This window comes from Seriola dumerili, unplaced genomic scaffold (assembly GCF_002260705.1).
Source record: "Seriola dumerili isolate Sdu_G_001 unplaced genomic scaffold, Sdu_1.0 BDQW01016959.1, whole genome shotgun sequence".
Taxonomy (NCBI): domain Eukaryota; kingdom Metazoa; phylum Chordata; class Actinopteri; order Carangiformes; family Carangidae; genus Seriola; species Seriola dumerili.
The window spans coordinates 1-1174 of NW_019191214.1; the positions used below are offsets into that span (position 1 = coordinate 1).

The following is a 1174-nucleotide window of genomic DNA, read 5'->3' on the forward strand; positions in this document are numbered from 1 at the left end:
CTATACTACTATTTTGATGACTCTGTGAACAGAAGTTATTTAAGATAAGCAAAAATCAGCTGATAATACTAGCCATGCCGGAGTATTGGTCATGCTCTATGCTGTCTTCATGTCTCTGTGCAGGTCAGGCTGGCTTTGATGAGTCCAGAATACATGATGGAGAATGTGACTGACAACGAAGTGGTGAAGGCGAGTGGAGAGTGTCGACAAATTCTCCTTAAGACCATGGATGCCATGCTTGATATTAGAACAAAGAGGTGCTCCAGCTCTATTTCTTTTCATTCTTTGGCCCGTCCACGCCTGCCCCCGGCAGTCCTGTTGGCCATTGGAGGCTGGAGTGGTGGCAGTCCCACCAATGGCATCGAGGCGTACGATGTCCGTGCACAGTGCTGGGTCAGTGTAACTGATGATGAGGAGGCTCCTCGGGCCTACCATGGCACTGCTTTCCTCAATGGATCAGTGTACTGTGTGGGTGGCTTTAACGGTGTTGAACAGTTCAGCAGTATGTACAGGTTTGATCTGGACATGCACACCTGGCAGGAGGTAGCACCAATGCATTCCAGACGATGCTATGTCAGCGTCACTGTGATGGATGGGTACATATACGCCATGGGAGGTTATGATGGACACGATCGACTTGAAACTGCTGAGCGCTATCAACCTAGAACCAATCAGTGGACTTTAATTGCATCCATGCACGAGCAGAGGAGTGACGCCAGTTGCACAACTCTTCATGGCAAGGTGGGTTGAGCTGAAGAGCAGCTGAGAATAACTGAGATGGATCTATGTTGGGGCAGGGAAAGCACAGAAGTTGCACATTTCTTGTTTGACTCTACGAGCATTTGGGCTTGCATAAAGAAAAACATGAAGTTACATTGAACAAAAATAAGTCTAGTAAACCATTTCACAAAATGACCACCTCTTGAATTCTCTCCAGGTGTACATTTGTGGCGGCTTCAATGGGAACGAATGCCTGTCAACGGCTGAATGTTACAACCCAGAGATCAACCAGTGGACACTGATCGCCTCCATGGGCAACAGGCGCAGTGGAGTTGGCGTCATGGCCTATTCAGACCATGTCTTTGCAGTAAGCCCATCACCTAACACAGAAACACTGAGAAACACAGAGGCATGAAAAGATGTTGATAGCAGTTTTCAAATAGAGCTGAGGCTG

The 1174-nt window shown here is 47.6% G+C and overlaps 1 protein-coding gene across 1 annotated transcript; it reads left to right on the top strand.

The window, feature by feature from the left end:
- Window positions 1-72: 72 nt before the first annotated feature.
- LOC111240166 (kelch-like protein 10) lies at window positions 73-1087 on the top strand (the record flags this gene model as incomplete). Its single annotated transcript, XM_022770147.1, has 2 exons — window positions 73-741; window positions 938-1087. Coding segments are annotated over 2 exons (819 nt in total), but the record flags the coding sequence as incomplete, so codon positions are not given.
- Between the last annotated feature and the right edge of the window lie 87 nt (window positions 1088-1174).